This window comes from Vigna unguiculata, chromosome 9, assembly GCF_004118075.2.
Source record: "Vigna unguiculata cultivar IT97K-499-35 chromosome 9, ASM411807v1, whole genome shotgun sequence".
In the NCBI taxonomy this organism is placed as follows: Eukaryota; Viridiplantae; Streptophyta; class Magnoliopsida; order Fabales; family Fabaceae; genus Vigna; species Vigna unguiculata.
This window is the reverse complement of record NC_040287.1, coordinates 38,353,463-38,374,392: the sequence shown is the minus strand read 5'-3', so window position 1 is coordinate 38,374,392 and position 20,930 is coordinate 38,353,463. Positions and strand designations below refer to the sequence as shown.

At 29.3% G+C, this 20,930-nt stretch overlaps 1 protein-coding gene and 1 pseudogene across 1 annotated transcript; one reads left to right on the top strand and one right to left on the bottom strand.

The window, feature by feature from the left end:
* Window positions 1-1,423: 1,423 nt before the first annotated feature.
* On the bottom strand, window positions 1,424-4,659 carry LOC114162724 (annotated as a pseudogene).
* An 11,534-nt stretch (window positions 4,660-16,193) lies between these two features.
* Window positions 16,194-17,433, top strand: LOC114164534 (ethylene-responsive transcription factor SHINE 2). The gene is made up of 2 exons (XM_028049244.1): window positions 16,194-16,484; window positions 16,620-17,433. The coding sequence occupies exons 1-2, from the start codon at window positions 16,405-16,407 to the stop codon at window positions 17,143-17,145; spliced, it is 606 nt and encodes a 201-aa protein (XP_027905045.1). The 5' UTR covers window positions 16,194-16,404; the 3' UTR covers window positions 17,146-17,433.
* The last annotated feature ends 3,497 nt before the right edge of the window (window positions 17,434-20,930 follow it).

Here is a 20,930-nt window from a genome sequence, read left to right as displayed (position 1 = left end):
TTTGGAGAACAAAACCAAAAACTAGAATCAATTCTCTCCTTCGCTTGTAAGAACCATTTGTCTACTTCAAACGGACTAGGTAAGGTGGTTTGTCCACCACCCAAGTTACCATTTTTTGCATTTAATTAAATAAATTAAATGTATGAATTATCGAAGGTAAAAGTTTTGTCAAGTTTACCATCAAATATTTTCGTGTATAGTTCGAAAAGTACAAAATGAGCAACACTAATCATCAAAGTGAAGCAACAGGTATTATGTTTCTTTTGAGGCAAAGGCTAGGCAAGTGATCTTAGATCTCAATTTCTGGGTTAATTTACTTACATTAAATTGTTCCAAAACCAAACATCCAAAACTCACTCAGGAATATCGATGAGATCTCCTTGTGGTTTAGTCAAATTGGAAAGAATCGTTGAAGTATATTGAATTAAAAAGTTCGATCTTTTTAGCTTTTGTTTTTCTGGGACGAAACAAGGAGGAAAACAAGTAAGTTTTCCCATGCAAGTGAGAATCTAACAGAGTCAAGGAGCCAGCGTGTTACATCGAGGGTAAGGCTTGACTTAAACATAGATGACTTCAAGATAATTATGTATTTTTATTTATAAGACTAAGTTTTTTCACCTCACATACAGTATTGTATTGTGTGGGGCTAGGTTGGTGAATGATATAAATGGTATGGTCTCATCGGCCAAGTTCACAGTGACTGAGCGATCAAATCAAGAGAAATGAATTGTGAAAATTACTTTAAAGAAGATTTTCAGATATGTTGTCAAATGTTCAAAAATATTTCATTTAGTCCGTTGGTTAGTTTCTAATCACGTACCACGTGTGAAGTCAATAGGTAATGTTTTATATTTAATTTAGTTTTTATATTTTATATTTTTTTTAATTTTATTTAATTTAATTTTTTTTAAAATTGAACAATTTTGTCTCTCTAAATTAAGAGAAAATTTAATTTTATATAAATATTATATTAATATTTTATTAAAATTCACATTTTTATTAAATATTTTTTATTGAGGATTATGATTAATTTAAAATTTGAACGAAAAAGATAAAGATGAAGACTAATATCATTGATTAAAAATTTAGAGAGGTTAAAATAATATCATTGATTAAAAATTTTAACCTCTCAACATCTTACATCAATGATATTAATCTTTACCCTTACAATTTTAATAAAATTGATACAATTTAATCTTTTCTGTTAAATTTCTCAATAAAGTAAATCATTCTCATTTTGATAAAAAATCATTCATCCATTTTAATTAATTTAAGGGATCGACCATATTATATCAATTTTTTCAAAAATCAAAATCAAATTAAAATTAATAAAAATTAAAAGACAAACTTAATATTTTTAGACATATCTAAACAATAATTAAACCCAAATATAAATCGGATAATACGAAGAAAAGAGTTGTACTTAGACACTAAAGGCGTAACGTTTATTATGATGGAAATGGTAAGAACAGACATTTACATGAACATACATTCTTCGACACCCTCTTCCCAACAAGTAATTACATATGGTTTATAAGCTAAGTGGTGAGAATCGGAGGAAGATAATCTGATTTGGAACCCAAAATCCGAGCCTTAGTGTCAGGAAATATTGAAGCCCCGGAAGGTTCGTTATGGCTCCATGCTTGGTTACTTCTACGGGATAACGCATGAGGTGGTGAAATTCTCTATTCTCATCAAAAGTTTGCTCAGAGTACACACCCCAGTTGGTTTCAGCAAGATTATTCACAAGCTTCATGCATTCTTCGCTTTCAGGATCGTCGAAAATGCTTCTATCATCAACATCTCCGAGGTGTTCATACCACAGTGCACGTCGAAATCCATATATCTGTCCTCTGGGTGGCCCATTACACGTTAAATGCCGTGGCTGGAATGCACCCATCGCAATCTCACTGTCCCTTGCTCCATCCATCGATCTTTGGTTTATGTTCGCAGAACCAATGATTATGTATTCATCATCAACTGAAGGAAGCAAGAGTCACCACAACACAACTTCTTAATCTCATGTCACGACCAAATACAAAAGTACTAAACAATGTAACATAAAAATGTCGGAAAACTTTGGTGCATATAAACATAAAAAAGTGGTCTTGGGTTGGATCCCTTACCTATCATCATCTTGGCATGAACATAGATCATGAATCGCCTAGACTTTGTGCTCTGCAGTAATCAGTGTCGGGTTCTGGTGCCTCAGTGGGAGTGTACTCGCTAGATTTCTGAGCCTCACGGTTTCCAAGGCAGAAAAAGGTCAAGTAGTCTCTCGGGTGCGCTTCAATTCCAGTTCTTTGAATGGCTTGAGCTATATCAGCATACATCATCTCCATTGTCCTCCTTTGCCAATCTAGTATTGCTTGAACTGAACCACTCTCAGGTATGCCTTCTGGCCACATTGGTATGACAACATACACAGAAATCTTTCCCCTGCTTCAATCTTGCTAACAATCTTCAATGACAGCTCCTTTGGTATGAGATGCAACGCACCAATATCCTCTACTACTATATCAGATGCTTGCCAAGCATATGAACTCCCTAGGAAATATTGGTTTTCAATGTAGATGAAGTTTTGTGCTCTTCGAATAGCATTTATGTACGCATCTGAATACTTCTTTCAATGATGTTGTTGTTCCCACTAACAAGGCCTAATTCAGCTGCTTCTTCTGGGTCTGGGGGGAAGCCAGAAGCTGCACCACCATCAATGGATCTGAACAACTGAACATTCCATGTTTCATTATCATTGGTCGTTGCCGCAGTGGTTCGAGGGACAAAGTATTCATTAAGCATGCTCGAAGGGAATAGATGCTGATTCCCAACCTGCTTCTCCCACCTTTGTTGAAAATTTGACAAAACATCCCAAGCAACATATCCTTCTAACTTGCAGTGAATATCATGCCATGGCTCTCTTGGACCACCTTTCTTGATGGAAGCACCTGGGAAATTTGGCTGATGGAAGTCATCTTTATGCAGTGTGTCCAAAGTTGAAAACAGAGGATGTTCCTGAGTATCGTATCTCCCATCGCAAGATCAATGCCACCTATGAAACTTGTTATTGTTCTCTTTTGTCGTTGTCCCACCGGAGCACCAACAAATTGGGTATCAACAACTACACTCTTCTGGTGATGAGTGAACATTGTTGAAGTTTCCAGATCCTGCACAATGCTTCTTCCAACATCCGGGTTCCGCGGACACAAAACACAATTCACCTTTGTGTTTTTGAAGTAAGCAGCAGTTTCTTGATCATGGGTTGCCATCAAGCCATCTTTCTTGAAGTCTGGCACAGATGTTCTATCATCCCAAACAAGCATGAGAACCTTAACACCTTCCTCAGCTTTCCTCTTGAGAAGTTCCCCAAGGTGATTCTCTTGGGCTGCATGGGGTCCCTAATCAAGCTTATTTCAGTGTACACAGACCAACCAGTTATGTAAATAAAGTACCTAGCCTCCACAATGGCACTGTAAATATCCTCCCAGCATTTCCTAACTCATAATCCTTCCCGACAAGGGAATCCACGGTTGAAAACCATGTGAAACATGAGCATCTTGGTACAAAGTAACGTTGCAGCCGGTTCTTTGACTAAAGAGGTGTGGGGAACTCCTTGAAACCTCGGACTTCTTATTCCTCCAGACCAGTTTATGTCATTCAAACATTAGAGAATTGCATTTTGACATGGATTTTAGAGTCACTGGGAATGGGGTTGCGATCCTCGTCCAATATTGGGACCATGTGTCCACTATTTACCTTTGACGACTTGCTCAACTGGGACATAAGCTCTTCCAATTAGAGTTGCATCAATGGGGTCTTTTTGTTTGACAGTGAATATAACATGGGAGATCAAATGGGCACAGTATATCCGAAAGGTATCATTCCACGTGGGGTTGGAGGGTTCATCATTTACCACTTTAGTCCTTCCAACTCTTGCCTTATCTAAATCAACTGTTGCATACAGACCCGTTTGGGTAGACTGTGAAACGTTATTACATGTAAAGAATTAGACTAATCAGAAGAAATTTAAGCTTCATACTTCAAATTAAATGTCAAAAAGCCTAAATAAATAAATAAAAATAGAGTTTCTCCAAAATTAAGGTACCCCGGGTTGGCCTTGGCATTGACAGAACAGACAACTCTTGAGTTGGGAAAGGAATCTCTTCCTCACGCTTCGATTTGTACCCTGTTTACAAAATTCAAACCAGACATGAACAAGAACAAGAATAATTTTCACATAATCCTTATATACTACACTATATTTGACAAATACAAAACTAGTTCATTTCTTCATTAATATCGTATATCATAAATGAAGAGAAAGGAAATATCATTTTTTTTTGTGTAATCGGAAAGAAAAAAGATATGTATTGTGACTACATTTGACGAAAGAACAGAACAGGAGAATTTGGGTTAAGGCATGAACCTTGCAGCAGAGATTGAAATCGCAGTCGTTAAGAGTTGGCAGTGCATCCACCTCGTATATGGTCACATCGAGCGTTCCATGCAGCAAACGCGACATTCTGCAACTGGCGAGAAAGATATTTAGCTTTTACTTTCCACAACACCAACACATGCATGCATGTTACAGATTTTATAAAATAGCTAAAATCAATGCAAAAATGGAAGTTGCTTACATGGAAAAAGTCGACGATATACAGTTCGTATGTTGAAGGTCTCTTCATGGAATGCATTTATAGAAAGAGTAATGGATGTGATGTGATAATAGTGTGTCTTAATTCTGAAGCAAGAGATATACTATGCAAACAAACATGGCTTTGAAGAATAGAGATTCTTTTGCAATTTCTCAACTAAGGAATTAGTTCTCACCTTAACATTCAAGGAAGAGAGTATTGTACGAGAATGTTTGTTTTCAACATATTCCGCAGTTAAAAGTATTTGAAGCAAGTAACAACAGTGACTCCTGTACGATGCTATGACTTTTTGTGTGTTTCTGGGTCCATTGTTGTTGTTAAGGTTCAGGTTAAGGATTTTTGTTTCTAGTGAATTGAAATGAGTCCAGTCACAAAGGGATTTCACAAAATCAAGGTACTGTTAATGTGTGAGAATGGGAAACATATGGAGAAAAATATGACAGAACTTTCAACTCTTACTTACATGAACATAACATCACCATCAATTGTGTTTTTCTCTGTGTTTAACTCAATTTGTCTATTTTTGTACAATATGTAACTATACCACGCACAGTTAAGTCCTAAAACCATACAAAATTAAAACAAGACAAAATAGTACAATGTTTAAATCTACTAATTAAATACTTAAACGGGGAAGTTTTTTACAGAACATGTTATTAAAAAATTAAAATGATTATCTCTCACACGTTAATTTTTGTTTTTATTAGTTATATTAACGTATAAGAATTGTTTTATTTTGAACTTTTTAGTTAAATATGTTTTAATATTTCTGAAAAAAAAAAACAATTGAATGAATAATGTTTCACGGAAATCTGGGACATAATATTTGTGGGAATTTAAGTACAGGAAATACAATTTTATACTTTGAATTGGAACAAACATCTCTTAATATTTATTTCTAAAATAATAAAAATACTTTTATATTTTTTAATGAAAAAGTATACCCTAATTTGATTGGATTTAAAAAATTATCTAAAGTAAATATAAAAGACAATGCACTTCGATTCCATTTTAATTCAGCATAAATAAAGTAATACTTTACTTTGAATTGATTTTTGCGATTTTTTGTTATTATAAAATTATGAAATGCTTTTATAAAAAAGTAAATTTTTAATTAAAATAAATCATTTTGTATAAAGTTAGCTATTTTTGTAATTTCAGTTCTCTTGTATATTCATAGACGAACTACATCATCTTACAGTTATATCCTACAATACATAACATCTTCCTTATTTTAATTATAAATATAATATAATTAAATTAGTAACTTTTAATATATTTGTTAATACCTTGAAACTGGAATTACATTTGTTATATTTGATGAGTTAATAACTTGAATAGCACATTTTATGAAATTTATACGTCTCGATTTAATAGAATAATTCTAATAAATAAAATGTCACATGTTTATAGGATAAAGTAGAGTAGCGACATAAGTATATAAGAATCAACCATTACAGTCATCTATAATATACCAAAAGGTTGGATCCTCGCACAACAAAATACCTTGAACATAGACTAAACATGAAACAATTTACAAAAGGTTGCTCATAGAGCAATGAAATTAAAATAATAGTTCATAAGGAGAAAGGCTCAACAATGAGTAATAAAGAACCAATGAGTCTAACTAAGTAGAAATATCTCCGTCAACATCACGATCATCCCGAGTCTCCACATCTGCTCACACCAAAGATTTGGTGATCATCGCAAAAGGAAAACCAAACAGGAAACAAACACAACAAGAAAAGGTAAGCTAAAGAAATTTTTTTTCTTAAAATATAAATGAGCAAGCATATTATGAACAAATAAATCAGTAAGCATATAAGGCATGTGATGGCAAACAATAAAGACTCACTAACTCAATTATCCGGATACATATAAGAGATCATATTCGTTTGATGTCTGCACTTGTGGTGACCTCAACTGCTCTGCAGAGTCATTGCCAATGGGTTTCACCCTACCACGCACAAGGTTAGTCCATGATCATCTAAGGTCATTATCCTGTCAGAGTCTAGGACCTCTTGCTATTCTCACCACTTGAATCAGTCTGCTCTATGTGAGTCTGATTGATTCTTTAGAGTTTCAGGATGCAACCTTGCTTGAATCCTTATCTGATTATATACACTACAACACCACCATAAAATCTTGCTAAGAGTCTCATGGAATTATGTGTAGCTCATACCATATCCATCTTTCTCACACCAAATCCACATGTTATCTCAAAGCATTATATTCTCATGCCAATGCACAACCAACCCACCAAATTCATATTTCATTTCATACCAAGCACATAAATCTTAGCTCAAAATATCCCATAATACATACAAAGTCACTAGTTCATGCTTATAAGAGTAATTCAATCCATCCACAAGTGAATCACAGAGTTTGGAGCAAATCTGCATCATTCTCGCTCAAGCGATAGGGTCCCCTCACTCAAGCGACAGGGTCCCCTCGCTCAAGCTAGACTCTCCTCACATGGGCGAGAGCTCAAACAGATGGTACAGTGCATCACTGCGAGTTTTCGCTTAAGCTAGACCATCTCGCTTAGGTGAGACTGCTCTCACTTGGGCGAGAATTCTCGCTTGAGCGACAATTCGCGCAGAGACAAAGGAGAGTTCTATGTTATTCTCGCTTAGGCTAGAGGATTCTCGTCTAGGCAAGAATAGCAGTTTCTCTCTTGCTCCTGCATGCACATCAGAATCCGTCCAAAAATACATATATCATATTATCACACCATCACAATCAACATCCAAGCACTTGAACAAGAAAACAAAACCAAAACAAGCAACATATTTTAAAAACGTTCAAAACCCTAACTTTCCTTATCTTGACAGATGCTAGCCCAGCAAGAACAAGTCCCAAAAAAGAACACTACAACACAATTACAGTGGAAAACAAAACCAAGGGAGACGAAACTGAGACCCTATCATATATTACAGTGGAACCAAAGCTTCAAAAAGAAAAACAAGATGTAATAGGGGTTGGGGATTGACTTGTGTAGAGGAAGGAACGTTCTACTAACAGCTCACTCGAAGGAATACGTAGCTTAAGGCCTAGCAGAGCTCCTACTTCAGAAAAAGGGAGAAGGTAAAAGAGTTGTTTTTAGGTGAGGAGACAAAATGGGAGTAAAGGAGCAACTGAAAGGGGTCATGAAAAATAAGTGGGTTGACCCTGGGCCCTCTAGTAAGACTAAGCCCAAAACTTTTGAGACAAAAAGTGGATTTTACGATCTTCGCAACAACAAAAAATTTCAATCTCGAAAATTCATTCATCGGGTAGAAGAGAAACTATGTTCTCCTCATTTTCTCTTACCACAATCACCTAGACTTGTTTGACTTATGAACCTCAACATATTAACTAGTTGAAAAACCTTGCCTCTATGCTATGTGATATGGTGCTTAACTGCTTAACAGTGTAGATTGGTCTAGCCACTGCTCTCAAAGAAACTACTCAACTTCAAACCTATCGCTTGAAGAGACTTTTATGTCCCACCAACCATTTTTTATGAAATACTTTTTATAAAAAAAAGAAAAATTTTAATTAAAATAAATCATTTCATATAAATTTAGTTATTTTTGTAATTTCATTCTCTTGTATATTCATAGACGAATTACATCATCTTACGATTATATCCTACAATACATAATATCTTCCTTATATTAATTATAAATATAATATAATTAAATTAGTAACTTGTAATATTTGTTAATTTAATAACTTGAAACCGGAGTTACATTTGTTATATTGATGTTAATAACTTGAATAGCACATTTTTATAGAAACTATTATTTATTAATTATAGATATAAACAAAGTGGAAGAGATACAATTATTTATTAGCCAAACTAGTAAAGGAGACACTGTATGACAAAGAAATAAAAATTTGATATATTTTGATGTTGCATGTATATTACACATATATTTAAATTAACTGGGAGTTGTCTTTTGCGATAAACAAGTAGCGAAGTATTTCAAATGATTAAGCATGTGAGATTTTTTATTTTTCTATGCAGTATAAAAGATTTTAATCCATTTCTTATCTTTGAAATAGGACATGAATTGACAAAAAAGGATATAGTAGAACAGAAGTTCAATAATACACATGATAATTTGGAAATATATTACATTTTTAATCAGTACTAATTTAAAATTATATAAATTACGTTTTTTTAAGGATTGGTTATACGTTTTAAATTGATAAGACACATATGTTTAACTATGCAAAAAATATAAGTTTTTCTAAAATTATTGTGAATGTGATGTAATAGCAATTTAATTGAGGCTTTTGCTTTAATGATCCATTCCTTGGCTTGACTTTTATTATTCTTTTATTTGCTCAATAATATTTCGGGCCCCGATTCTCCATGCTTGATAAAATTCCAAACATTCATTTTTCTACTATGTGTATGAACAGTTGAATTATATAATGAAGATGTTAACCAACTGAAACAGGTTGATAAATAATTAATGAGCACTACTTTCATTTTTTTCATTAAAATTTGAAATAAATAATTTTATTAACTAAAATAATATAAATATATATAACAGATTTTATAAAAACAATTTTTTTTAAAAATTTTTAAATAATAATTTTATGATATAAAATAATTGTTTTAGAATTTTTAAAATTTTTAATAAAAATTAAGAAAAAAAATATCTCTTTAACATTTTATTAGACTATGAAGGATGTTACAAAGATCATCTAAAAATAAATAAAAATAAACTTAATAAAACTTCAAATTAATACTTTAATTATTTTTTAAACTCTTTAAATATTTAATATTATTTTTTGTTAGTTTTTATATTAATTTAATTCTTTTATGTTTAATTATTTTTTAATTTTTATTAACATTAACAAATATATAATTATTTAATTATTTTTAAATTTTATTAATAAATATTAAATAAAATATTAAAAAAAATTGTACAATATTTATTCATATTTTATTTTCTTTAAGAGAACAAAATTATACTAATAATTATTAAATCAAATTTAATTTAATATCATAATTAACTTGTGTAAACTTTAATAGATATTAATTATTCTGGTCATTTAAGACACCGGTACCTATTATTTCATTCCTTAAAACGTTTTACACTCTACTTTTTTTATAGAGAATAAAAAAAACACCAATGACAGAGTGAAAGTTTTTCATTGAAGAGAACGCAAATCTTTATAAATAATTTCATTCCACCACTACCAAAATTTTTATAATTAAAATTTGTGAAAAACACTCAATATTTATAAGTAAACTTTATTTTCAATATTCATTACATTAAATTAACTATTAACTACGTTATTTTAATTTAAAATTTAAAACCTTAAATTATTTATGCTTCTAAGTTATAGATAAGAACTAGGAACGGTAAGAAACCTTCGGTTACGAATGAAGATGACAAATGAATATATCTCTTTGGTTATTATTTAAATTTATCACAATTTAAACAATAACTTTTATATTAATAGGATAAAAATAATACTTGATTTCTTAAATTGAAATAAGAACGTAAATATATGTATTTGTCATATTCTCGATGCTTGTTTTTCATTCATACTTATCGTTGTTTTAAGTTATTAAAATATTAAGGAATCTAATATTTATTATTTTTTCTTGTATTTTTATTTTTGTAACTTATTTCTAAATTTAATATAATTAATTATAATTATTTAATATTCAATCAATTATTATTTAACATTAATACAATTGTAATTGTTTTTTAATATTTAATATTAAAAAATATATTATTTTTATATTAAATACTTATCTTACCAACAAGAAATAATAAAAAAATAATATCCACTACACAGATATCTATAAAAAATATATCTAATATCCATTTGCAAATACTGCGAATACAATTTTATTTTTCTATTTTATTAAGTAATGGTAGATATTCTCTGTCTCCTTTAATTGCCGTAAGGTGACGTATACCACAACCCAGAGAATAGTCAAATTGAGTGAAATAATAAAATTGGAATTAGTTTGGAGATTTCTCAGAAATGGCCAAACATGCAGTACGGAAGTTTAATTAAATGCGATGGAAATAGTAATAATAAAAGTCACATTTCAACATAAATTTGAAAATCACGTCACATTGTTTAGTTTGACCGTCTTATTGGTAGCAGTTATTATTATTAGCTTAACTACATTCAGATTTTTTTTTATTTACTCTGCATAAAAAACTGCCGTGAATCAGTAATATTTTTTTATTTACTTTTTGCATGAATAAAATATCACGATATTTTTTATTCTAACATATTATATTTATTTAATTATTACTATCATCATCATCATTATTATTATTATTATAAAAAACACATTTGTATTAAGTTGATTATGATGTGTATATATTTGGAGAGAAACATGGAAAGAGAATTCAGGGTCTGTTATGTTTGGAGAAAGAGAAATGTGGTTGGGAGAGGAAAACAAAATCTAAATAATAATAATTAAAATTTGCTATTTGTCTCAGACTTTTGTATTTACTGTATTACTGTTTGTATTTGTATTTCCACAAACTGTACACAAAATTAAGCTTACAAAATAAAAAAGTTTATTTCGAGACACTCTCGGTTAGAATGCTTTCATTGCACATTTGTTAACTTTAATTAAAATGCTTGATCAAAAACTTAAAGTCGTTGAAGAATTAACGACGTCATAAAAAAATTAGCCTATTTTTAAATATTTAATTATTAAATATGTTTTAAATGACTTTAGCCTTTTTATTGAACTTTTTACAATAAGGAAACACCTATGAGAAAATAAATTAATTAGAATTAAATATATTTGAAAATTAAAATTAGTACATCTATGAAACTTTGGTCTTAGTTTTTCAACTTTTAAATATGCTAAATTTAGTTTTTTTTAATCAAATTTTATTAAGTTTATTTGAAATTTCAAATACATTTCATGATAGTATTTGATTTAACATTAAAGCGAAAATGTGTCAAACGGTATAAACTACTCAAATATTATCTTGAAATGCTTTTGAAACGTCAAATAAATTTAATAAAATTTTTTTATAAGGATTAAATTCACACATATGTAAATATATGAGACTAAATTGGTCTAATGTTTCAAGGAGTGACTAATTCTAATTTTTACTTAAAGTTAAGGAATAACAAACATATTTAACCCAATTAATTACCAGGTCAATTGCTTTATAAAGTTTACATTGATATATTTAAGGATGATGATTAACAAGAGTCTCAAATCGAGCCAATTCATAAAATTGATTAATCCATCTTATAATGAACTAAAAACGAGTTAATTCAATCTAATGTCTTTTGGCGAAAGAAAATTTTTGATAAATAAATTACATACTTATTATTTTAATTTATTTTATATATTTATTATAACAATATAATCAAAATTGTTTTTCTATTTATTTAAAATAATTAAAAGTTAAAGTGTCAATTTGAATTTTTTTTTGAATATCTAAATATTACCACTTCTGGACTTATAATAAATTTGTTAACACCCAATAGTAAATTATAAGATGGATAGAACTTAATTAAAGCTTTAGAAAAATAAAGACAACGTGTTATTTTTTGTTATAATTGAGAAATTAATTTGTGGTAATGTGGAAATTCTTTTAAGAAATGAATTGGTGGCTAAGTAACCAATAAGGATGTGGGACTTTTCTCAAATATTGAGATGTTAACAGCAGCCTCTCCTTTATTATTGATGGCCCATACGCATTTTCTATGTCTCCACTATCGCTATCACATTATTTCAACAACAGTAGGTGAAATCCACCTAATATTGCAAGGCTTATCACCAGATATTTAATAAAAATGCTTTTATCAAATTAAAGAATAAAATAAAGAATGTAATTAAAGTTTCAAATTTTTAATTATTATATCGTAACAAAATAAAAAAAGGGAAAAATTTGTGGAAGGTTCAAAATTTTGCCCCCACAATAAATAGCTCCAATGACGAAGAGACACTTGGATATGTTTGTTAAACAATAAATTAACAACCTTCTACTAAACGCCAAAATATGACGATGACTAAGTCAATTTCCATGGAATTTTGATTTTTTTTCTTTCGTAATATAGCGATTATAATTAATTTTGATGTTTTAAAATATATTAAAAAAATATTTAAAATATTAACACAGTATATTTCTACTATATTTTTAATATTTAGTAGGGGACAATAAAAAAAAATTAATAAAAAAATATTTAGATTTATTTTTATGAATGAAATTTTACACTTTTCTCACTATTATAGTGTACATTATTGTATCCATAAGTGGTTCATTATGCCTTAAACCACACGTATAAATAAAGTGGATAAAAATAGGAAAAGCAAAGTGGTTACCATAATCATAAACCAAATTTCAACAAATCAACTAGTATCTTTAATTTGAGCCCTTTTGTTTCAAAGTCTTTTTGACTTGGAAAAAAATTAAAGAGCTAATTCTTTTAGGTATATTTTTAATTTTGTATTTTAGACAAAAAAAACTGTTTTTCCTCCTTTTTCCTAGTAATATATATATATATATATATATATATATATATATATATATATATATATATATATAAAACATTTCTATGATGATGATAAATTATTTTTAATAAAATACATCTTTAATTGTCTGAGAACTATAGGAGCGAAAATGTTGATTGTGATAAAAACAAATTTATGTGAGAAATAAGTATTTGTTAAATTATACTTAAATAATCAATAATAAAAATATCCCTTTGTTTTTTCAATTTTCAGATTTCTTGAATTTGTTTTTTCACTATTAATCTATGTATCATTTTGAAAATTTTAGATGATATTAATTCCTTTTGGTCCATTGTACTTTTCCTTTATATCTAATGCTTAACTAATTTGTACTTGTACAGCTTTTATGAAGTAAAAATAATGAGGTAAAATAAGAAATCTAATAAATTATTAGAATAAAGAATCTTTGGGATATTCATGGATCGTTATGTATAATCCATAAAATGTATAAAAAAGGATAAGTGATTTTTTTAGTTCTTTATGTTTTAGTTTCTTTTTGCATTTAAAAGTCTTAAATTTAATACTTTATGTTTTTTATTTGTTTAATGTTTTGTCCAATAAATATGTTTTTCGTATGAAACTTTTTCACATACCAAAAATTCACATTTGGTTATGAACTTGACTAGGTATGAGAACATTGCTCAAGCAACTTTTCTGGCCTGAATTTAGAAAGTTTCAAATTGAGAAAGTTAAGAAAAATTGTACTTGGGTTTTGAATCATACACCATTGGGGCAAGCTTAAATGAAACTAATTATATAAGTACTTATGGTTTTTGTGTAATAAATTAGTGCATGAAATTATTCAGTAAACGATAACTAAATTTTATGTATATTTAAATTTTTGTTTTCTATATATGTGATGTTTTATATTTAAGAGATTTATGATAATAGGGATAATCAAGGGTGTGAGAATAGTATTTTAGAGAGGTGTAGTAAACAAACTTAGGTTTGTTTTAGGTTATAATAGAAAAGTAATAAAATGGGATCAATTTAGTTGTGTGGCGTGTCATTGTAATCAATAACATTTCTTTATTTTTCTTTTTAAAATAGAAAACATGTTATTGCTTTTTCATTCTCTTTCTTCTTTCTTTTCAAATTTCCAAACCTACTCTAAAGTCTCTCTTTTTTCGTTGTTAAAGTCACTACAATACGTTAAATAAAGTTTAATTCTCTAATGTTAGAACTTCTATGGACATTAGTCACTCATCATTTCCTTTAAACTATGTTTTTCCTAGGATACAAGGAAATCCAAATAAAGAAAACTAGTAACATTTCAACTTAGGTTATGATTGATTAATTGATGCGGACTGATTTGTGAGATATTTACATATCAAATTAATTAGTACAAATAATTAAGTTAGTCAAGTTGTTCTTTTTTAGTTGATATTGAGTTGTGTTTTGTAATATTATATGAATAATGAATAATCGGGATCATGAACATAATTTAAAGTTCTAGGATTTTGATATTTTTTACGTATATTTACAGTTTTTACTTAAATTTGAAGTTGTTACTAATTTTGGTAAGTTAAGTTCAGATTTATTTTAACTTGAAACTTGAATTATAATATTCTACTAAACTTTGAACAATTACTTGATAATCATGGATAATCCAATATGTTTGGACTTCATGAAATATATAATAGGTATTTAGTTTCATGCATTTGAATTCAATATAGTTTTTTAAAAGTTGTCAGATTTTTTAAAACTATTTTGTTTTATTCCTTTCTGTTCTTAGTGAGGTAAGAAATGTGTTAGATGCATTGTGTGAAGCTTTGTTTAATAACTCAATAGAGTTCTATATAATTCATTTATTTATACTATTTAGTTCGTTTGGTTATGTTTGTTTTGTAATTGTGATGTTTTACTTATTTTAGGTATTTTGATGAGATATTGAAGTGATGGATTTCAAATCAATTATAAGATTCCAAATTAATTATCAACTAAAATCATTTATCTTCATGGGAGTAGTTAACAAATCAATTATCTCAATTGGCTAATCAAATGGACTATTAGCAAGACAAAATCGATTATCATTTTTCAATTCAGTAAAATGGATTGGATATATTAAGTTGAGAATGTTTCAATTCAGTAATTTGTTATTCTCACCCTCTCTAATAACTTGCATGTTCATCCTTTTACTTCTTAAAAAAATTATTAAATACTTAGGCTTAGAGTTTCCAATATATGTTTTTTTTCCTTAAAAAAATTAAAACGTACACTTGTATCATTGTTATTAGTTTATTTTGAAATCGATTCTAGCATATATTAATAAAATTGGACCCAACATATATTATATGTTGGTATTATTATATGTTTTATATGTTTGGTTATATATATATATAATAAATAATAATAATATTAATAATAATAATAAAATAATATATCAATTTTAATTATAAGAGTAAAATTTAAATTTATATCTTAATCTATTAAAACTTTATTTTTTATCTATCACATCATTTATATCACTTACAAGGTTTTACAAATTTTACCTCTAAATTCATTTACTTTCACCCTAAATCTCTTTAAAAAATACATCAGATTTCATTCTACAATAAAAAAAATAACACACATTTCACCTTCCAATTCACTTAAATACATTCTTTCGGTCTCGTTCAAATCAATACTCAACGTATCCTGTAACTGATTCCTAATAATGAAAAGAGTTAGGATTTTAAAAATCTGCATTAGTCTAAGAGAGAAGAAAATAGGGATGAGAGATGATCCTAGTTTGGGAGCTATGAAAAATAGGAGATGATGGGTGCATATGAAGGAGAAAGCTTTTCTGTAACAGATATTAGGAATCGGTTGACTCCATGGTAAAAACATTACTTGACGTAACCATGAATAAGACAATCCATGAGAAAACATTATCCGTTAAGAATTCACGTGATGGAAAGAGTGAGCTGAAAAGGTGAAATTACAGGGTAATATATATTTTGACATTCCGTGGGTGGAAATGGAACACAGGTTGTGATTGCATAATGTGTGTGGGCAGAAGGAGGCCTACAAGGTGGTCATTAATTTGAGTTGTTAAGGAGGCATGGATTTATCAAAGTGGTGCAGGTGAAACTTTTATTGCTTCTCTACTGTTCACTTCAACTTTCCGTCCAATCTCACCGACAACCCACATATATTTCATTAACACTTGTTAAATACTTACACTACTCTTCTTTTTCTTCCTATTAATCCCTCTATTAATTCCCTTCACCTCTCTTCCTCACTCTCTCACGCGCCATTATGGTACAAGCCAAGAAGTTCAGAGGAGTCAGGCAACGCCAGTGGGGCTCCTGGGTGTCAGAAATTCGCCACCCTTTGCTGTAATCATCTCATTAATCTCCAACACCAACACAATATACAATGCTGCTTCTTCTTCTTCTTTTTCTTCTGTTTCTTCCTCTTATCTATTACTAATCCTTTCTTTCTCTTTCTTTATTTATTTCTCCTCACTGCAGCAAGAGAAGGGTGTGGCTTGGGACCTTTGAGACAGCTGAGGCTGCAGCAAGGGCTTATGATCAAGCAGCCATTTTGATGAACGGTCAGAATGCCAAGACTAACTTCCCCACTTCAAAGAACCACCCTCAACCTGACTCCGCCGCCGCCGCCGCCGCTGCCACTTCTTCTGCTGCTGCTTCTGACAACGCTTTCTTATCTCCCAAAGCTCTTTCCGAACTCCTCAGCACAAAGCTCAGAAAGTACTGCAAAGACCCTGCCCCTTCCCTCACCTGTCTCAGGCTCGATGCTGATAACTCCCACATTGGAGTGTGGCAGAAAGGTGCAGGACCACATTCTGGCTCCAGCTGGGTCATGAGGGTCGAGCTTGGCAAGAAGCAGACCCAGGGTGAATCAGCATGGTCCCCCAACAGTGGTGCTAATCACACTGCTGCAAACAGTGAAGTAGTCGTAGAAGAAGAAGAAGAGGAAGAAGAAGAGGATACACTCGCTCTGCAGATGATCGAGGAGCTACTCAATTGGAACTAGAAACAAAACAACCCTTCTGCACCTTCTACTTCTTCTGTTATTCTGGTAACCCCGCAAGGAAAAAAAAGGAACCTTAATCCGTGTCATATATAGTTTCTTTTCTCATGTCATCTCTCTCTCTCTCTATATATATATATATATGTATATCACTTTCAATTCGTTTACTTTTGTGTTTCTGTAAAAATGTTGTCAAAAGTGCTGATATGACGATGCCCAGTTTGATAGTTACTTAATACACTTTGCAATATTATGATTGGTGGTATTTAAGCATCCGAATTCATCATCAAATTGGGATCAAGAAAAGGAACTCGGTGTATGTAAGTGTCAATTTTAACTATTCCTTTGAAGTAACACATCGCCTGGGGAACAATCATGGATACCATCCCGATTACTATATATACATGCATGGGTCACAGGTTTGCAATTATCGATACTTAATTCAAGCAATCATTGTGAGAACTAAATCTATTTTTAAAACAGCAACATATATTCTGATCTTAATCATCAATTTTTTTTTTCTTCTTTCAGCTTTGTACTTCTCTGTCTCTTTCCTGAATCATGTTACACTGGAATTCAGTTTCTATCTTTCCCTCATAAGCCATCACACTGTCTTACAGCTGTATGTCAAAATATATTTTACTAAGAACTATTCTTTTTTTCATCTTTCTTTTATCACATCATAGTATTCATTATTTATATTTAACATTCTATTCTTTTCAAAATAAATTTGATGTTCATCAAACTTTTTTTCTAACTCACGAATAATCCAATATGTACGATTTTTAGTATATATTGAAAGTCTTAAGATTACAAATTTTTGTCCAAATATGTATTAGATTTTTCTTTATGAACATACTTTTAAAGCACTAACTATTATTATACCATAATTATGATTATCCAAATATGTAGACGTATAATTTTTTTCTTGTCTCATTTTGTTTTTTTTTATTCACGTTATTTTATTTTCTCTCTCTTCATTTCCCTTTCTTCTTAATAAAATACATTTTTGACAAAACTTTTTAGCATGCATTTCTACTTAATAGGAATATGCTAACAGCATATCAAAAAATGCCCCCAAAATATAATTATACATTGACATACAGTTAAAATTCGTTCACATTTGTAATAATTATTTGATTGGATGAAGTTTATAGATCAACTTTAAATCTTATGCTCAAAATTATGAATGTTTAAATGTGTTATAATATTAATTATAGAAGTTGAAATATAAAATATAAAAAGTATTTAAAATTGATGTATTCAATATTAATAACTATTTAGTATTTGTGTTATTATAAAGATGTAAAATCAGCATTTTCAAAACTAAAATTGTAAAGTATTATTTAGATTTAAATGCATCTTAGGAAAGATTAAATATCTTAACAGTTTTATCAATGAGAAAAATATTTCTGGATTTGATTACCATATACATAATAAATTTATCACCTAATTTTTCGTTACAAAAAATAATTAAAATTATTTTAAATACTTTTAATATATCATACAATATTAAAATGTTGTAACGTAATTTTTACATAATAGATAAATTGTTGTCATCTAAATAATTTATAACTTCTTCTGTATATAGACTATAACTTTTATCTGTTTTCCCCTACTTTTAGATATAAAGTCACTCTCTATACTATCTGTGCTCCTTCTTGATTTTCTATTGGTGTTCCTTGCATGTACTCAAACTACCAATTTTATTATCTTTTTTTCTACAGCAGATGTTATGTCAACTTTCTTTGAAACACATTTATTTCTATTGTTATTAAATGAATCTATTTATCTATTGCAACATTCTCATATCTATCAAATACATTAAATTTATTCTCCTGCTCATTTTTCACCACCCAACAGTGTATCATATTCAAGAACAAAAATTGTACTTCTAGGGTGAAAATTTCTTCAGTTGTACTGTCTCAATTAATAATTATAAACTCTCATCATTGTATGTTTTTATGAATTCAGAATATGAAAATAACAACATAGTCCTTTTTTCTAGATTTTGAATTGGAGGAATTACTATTTTACTGTATGCAATAGTTTAAATAATATATAATAAAGGACATAATGATTTCTTTGTATTGGAAAAATAATCTTAAAAATCTCTCTGAAATTGAATTATATTAGAAGAAGAAGAGGAAAAGTCTATGCACCTAGACACCTTTTACACTACCATTCATAAAAAAGTTTTATAAGATGACTATATCTTGTAAACTTTAAGATAACTCATGAGTCTACTTGTTATATTACTCTTATTTTTAAATATTTAATAATAATAAATTCAATATGACACACTCAGTTCAACTAAATCAAGTTTAATTTTTTTATTAAATTAAATTTTAAATATTTCATAAATTTGAGTATTTTAATTTTAAATTGATTTTTATTAAATATTTTTTACTTAAAACTTTTTATATTTTTAATTAAGTCTCTTCCGTTTATCTTTTTATTAATTAAGTGATGTAATTGTTATTTTATTACGTTATTTTGTCATCGTTAATCAAGGTGAACTAATAATATAACCGTTCCTTGTTATCTTATTATGTAAGTGAACAGTTCCTTGTTATTCAACACATTTAAAAATAATATAAATTATTTATTGTTTTTGTATTGTCTATAATATAGTTTTATATTAACCAGAAAATTACACATTTTTTAACCATTAAAGATAAATAAGTAAGATGACGAGAGATAAGATAACAATCATATTTCTCTATTAATGAAAACAATTAAACATGAACTCAATTATAAGAATTTTGAATAGTGGACACGGTTGGAAGTCACACATCAACTAAAGATAACACCAATTCACAATATATAAGTGGGTGCAATCCTTATCTTACAAGCCGGTTTTATGGGTTTGAGTTAGGCTCAAAACTCACTTCTAACATGAACCAGTGTTTGCATTTTTGGACATTTTGTTCCTTCCGATATTGGACCGCTGACTAGAGATAAGGTCAATTCAGAATATATAAGTGGATGCAATCCCCACCTTACAAGTCTACTTCTAACAAACAGACACAAAGTTTAATAAATACTTTCGTATCTCAGAAGACCTTTTCTATAATTTTCTTACAAAAAATTGTAATTTCATTAGAATATTTCTATGAATTTGAATTTTTTTACAAATATTAACAGAAAATTTTTAGTAGGACATAAAATAAATTAGCATGCCTATATTCTTAGGATATCATTGTTTTCAAAATTCCTTACCTCTGAGGTTTGGTTTAGAAATTTTGAGGAAAGTTCTTCTTCCTTGTTATAAAAGGCAGAAGTTAATGTATGAAAGGGATGCAAAAGGGAAAATAACATGCACAAGGACCAAACTATACCAAGTTTTAAAGTACAAAGATAATGAAAATAAATTGTAATGATGTGTATTTTTCTTCTTGGTTTGAGTTCTATGAAACCTGAATGTAACTTTCATTTGCAAACCTGTCCAGCTTTTTTTTTCTAAAAAAATGTTTTCAACATATTTAAGTTAATTTTAATTTATAAAAAAATATTTAAGTTTTCTTCTTATAAACCTTTTTAAAGAGGTTTATTAAGAAGTTCTTTTACCTAAATTACTTTGCCTATAATCTCATGCACAGATTGTACATGTTTATAAGTGAAAGTTCGTACGACAACGATAAAAATTCGACTATGAAAATAATAGAAACTTTTCAACTATAAAATCACATGCCAGACTCCATTTTCGTCTAAAAGTAACTGTGATAACAATTATATTGATGTATCTAACTTCCAAGTTGAGCAATAATGGAAAGGCTGTGGGGGTT

Excerpts from the sequence above, each read along its gene's own strand:
- LOC114164534 (XM_028049244.1), top strand. The coding sequence starts at position 16,405 with ATGGTACAAGCCAAGAAGTTCAGAGGAGTCAGGCAACGCCAGTGGGGC. Across the intron at positions 16,485-16,619 it reads GAAATTCGCCACCCTTTGCT|CAAGAGAAGGGTGTGGCTTG; the intron begins GTAATCATCTCA and ends TCCTCACTGCAG.